At 38.6% G+C, this 1,351-nt stretch overlaps 1 protein-coding gene across 1 annotated transcript in view; it reads right to left on the reverse strand.

The window, feature by feature from the left end:
• Nucleotides 1-1,351, reverse strand: part of LIPA (lipase A, lysosomal acid type) — a 36,278-nt gene that overhangs the window by 33,681 nt on the left and 1,246 nt on the right. The window contains exon 2 of the mRNA XM_042781421.1: nucleotides 167-284. Coding sequence (XP_042637355.1) covers nucleotides 167-284 — 118 coding nt within the window. The remainder of the gene's footprint in view (nucleotides 1-166; nucleotides 285-1,351) is intronic.

Raw genomic sequence — 1,351 nt, forward strand, 5'->3', positions numbered from 1 at the left:
ACACCTTGCTTAAATGCAAAACTTTTAGTACTTTTGTCTAAAAATAAACCCATTTCAGTGTTTTCAAGTTAAACATGAACTTGGTTACTGCTATAAAACTGGGTGAATTCCTGCAATGCAATTACTTTTAAGAGCTTTCCTACCTCCCCACAGAAAACACCCATACCTTTGTCAGAACAGTTCAGCCTGCCATGAGGGATGCGGTGAAGGCAAAGAATATATCCATCTTCAGTCTCAACTAGGTGTTCCTCACTAGGAAATCCCCAGTAAGAGATAATTTCACTCTGTGGAAACAGAATAGAATCTGACAAGATCTCCCACATTAACAGGCAAAGAAGAAAACAAAATGTCAGTGACATTCTTCAAACTTCAAGAAATCAACTATGTTACTGAAATTGCAGTCTATTGACTAAATAGGTGTTTAGTGAATACCCATTCTAAGAGCAGATCTTCCACCTGTTTTACCCATATGTTTCATCCACGGGTGTTTTACCATTCTAGCATCTGTTATACCCACTGTGCCTAATTTTACTATATCTTCAGGCCTCTTTGTTTCCACCTTGCCTCCCAAAAACAAATACTCATTTTTCTCTTTCCTAAATATGCCAGGGGTAATCTACCACTTCCTTTGTTTTAAGAGTTCCCTCAAAGGTACAAGCAGCTACTCATCAGAAGGTTGATGGTTTGATTCTACCCAGCAAGACTGCAGAAGAAAAGCCTGGTGACCTACTTATGTAAGACTGGACCCAAACCGGTTACCGTCATGTCAGCTCTTACACATGGAGGCCATATGTGCTACAGAGAAGAACTGCTCCGTAGGGTTTTCTTGGCTGTCCGTTTCATGGAAGCAGATCATCAAGACTTTCTTCTGTGGTGCCACTGGCTGGGCTTGAACACCCACTTTAGGTGAATTGTAAGCACAAACCATTTGCTCCGCCCTTTGGTTTATGTAAGATTGCAGCCATTGAAACCCCTATGATGCACAGTTCTACTCTGAAACCCAGGGTATCGCCATGAGTCAAAACGACCCGACAGTAATGGTTTGGTTTTGGTTTGGTTTTGGTTTGTTAGTATTGGGAAATAAAGTGTGAAAAATAGTCATCAGTTTTTATTATCAGACTAAGAAAATTACACTAGAATATCAAAGTAGAGTTGAAGAAAAAGAAAAGATGATAAAAATAGACAGTTATGATGAAATTCACTTCTCCATAAGGAAAAATTCTTGAATAAGAGTTCAGTGGGATATGGATAATTATTCAGAACATTTAAATAAGTACTCACTGTCCTCCCTACCATAAATACTTGGAAGGGTTTATTTTGTTACACTTACTGGAAGGAGTAAAAAAAAAAA

The sequence above is a fragment of the Orycteropus afer genome, unplaced genomic scaffold, assembly GCF_000298275.1.
Source record: "Orycteropus afer afer isolate SDZICR_OR568_19922 unplaced genomic scaffold, OryAfe1.0 scaffold00118, whole genome shotgun sequence".
NCBI lineage: Eukaryota > Metazoa > Chordata > Mammalia > Tubulidentata > Orycteropodidae > Orycteropus > Orycteropus afer.